Source organism: Penaeus monodon, chromosome 21 (assembly GCF_015228065.2).
Source record: "Penaeus monodon isolate SGIC_2016 chromosome 21, NSTDA_Pmon_1, whole genome shotgun sequence".
NCBI classification, from domain to species: Eukaryota; Metazoa; Arthropoda; class Malacostraca; order Decapoda; family Penaeidae; genus Penaeus; species Penaeus monodon.
In genome coordinates, this window is record NC_051406.1 from 38,543,582 (window position 1) to 38,543,919 (window position 338).

The window sequence follows — 338 nt, forward strand, 5'->3', positions numbered from 1 at the left end:
TTGGGAGGGAAGAGGGGGAGTCTTTATCTTATTATCACACTTAATATCTTGAACGCTACCACTTTTCCTACCTTTAAATATCTATCTCTGAACGCCGTCTTCAGTCTACGCCGATCGTGGTGGAGCACGGACCCGAATTCTCCGGAACACAATTGAAGCCCGAGCATCGCCTGGCCTACTGGAGGGAGGACTATGGCATCAACGCCCACCACTGGCACTGGCACCTCGTCTACCCTATCGATATGAATGCCAACCGAGACCGCAAAGGAGAATTGTTCTACTATATGCACCAGCAGATGATCGCTAGGTAGGGAGAACTTTGCTGAAATCTGTATTGT

General features: G+C 49.1%; 1 protein-coding gene across 1 annotated transcript in view; it reads left to right on the top strand.

The window, feature by feature from the left end:
• The window catches only part of LOC119586475 (phenoloxidase 1-like), a 9,677-nt gene that overhangs the window by 1,898 nt on the left and 7,441 nt on the right, over window positions 1-338 (top strand). The window contains 1 exon segment of the mRNA XM_037935212.1: window positions 105-307. Within this exon segment, the coding sequence (XP_037791140.1) occupies window positions 105-307 (203 nt within the window).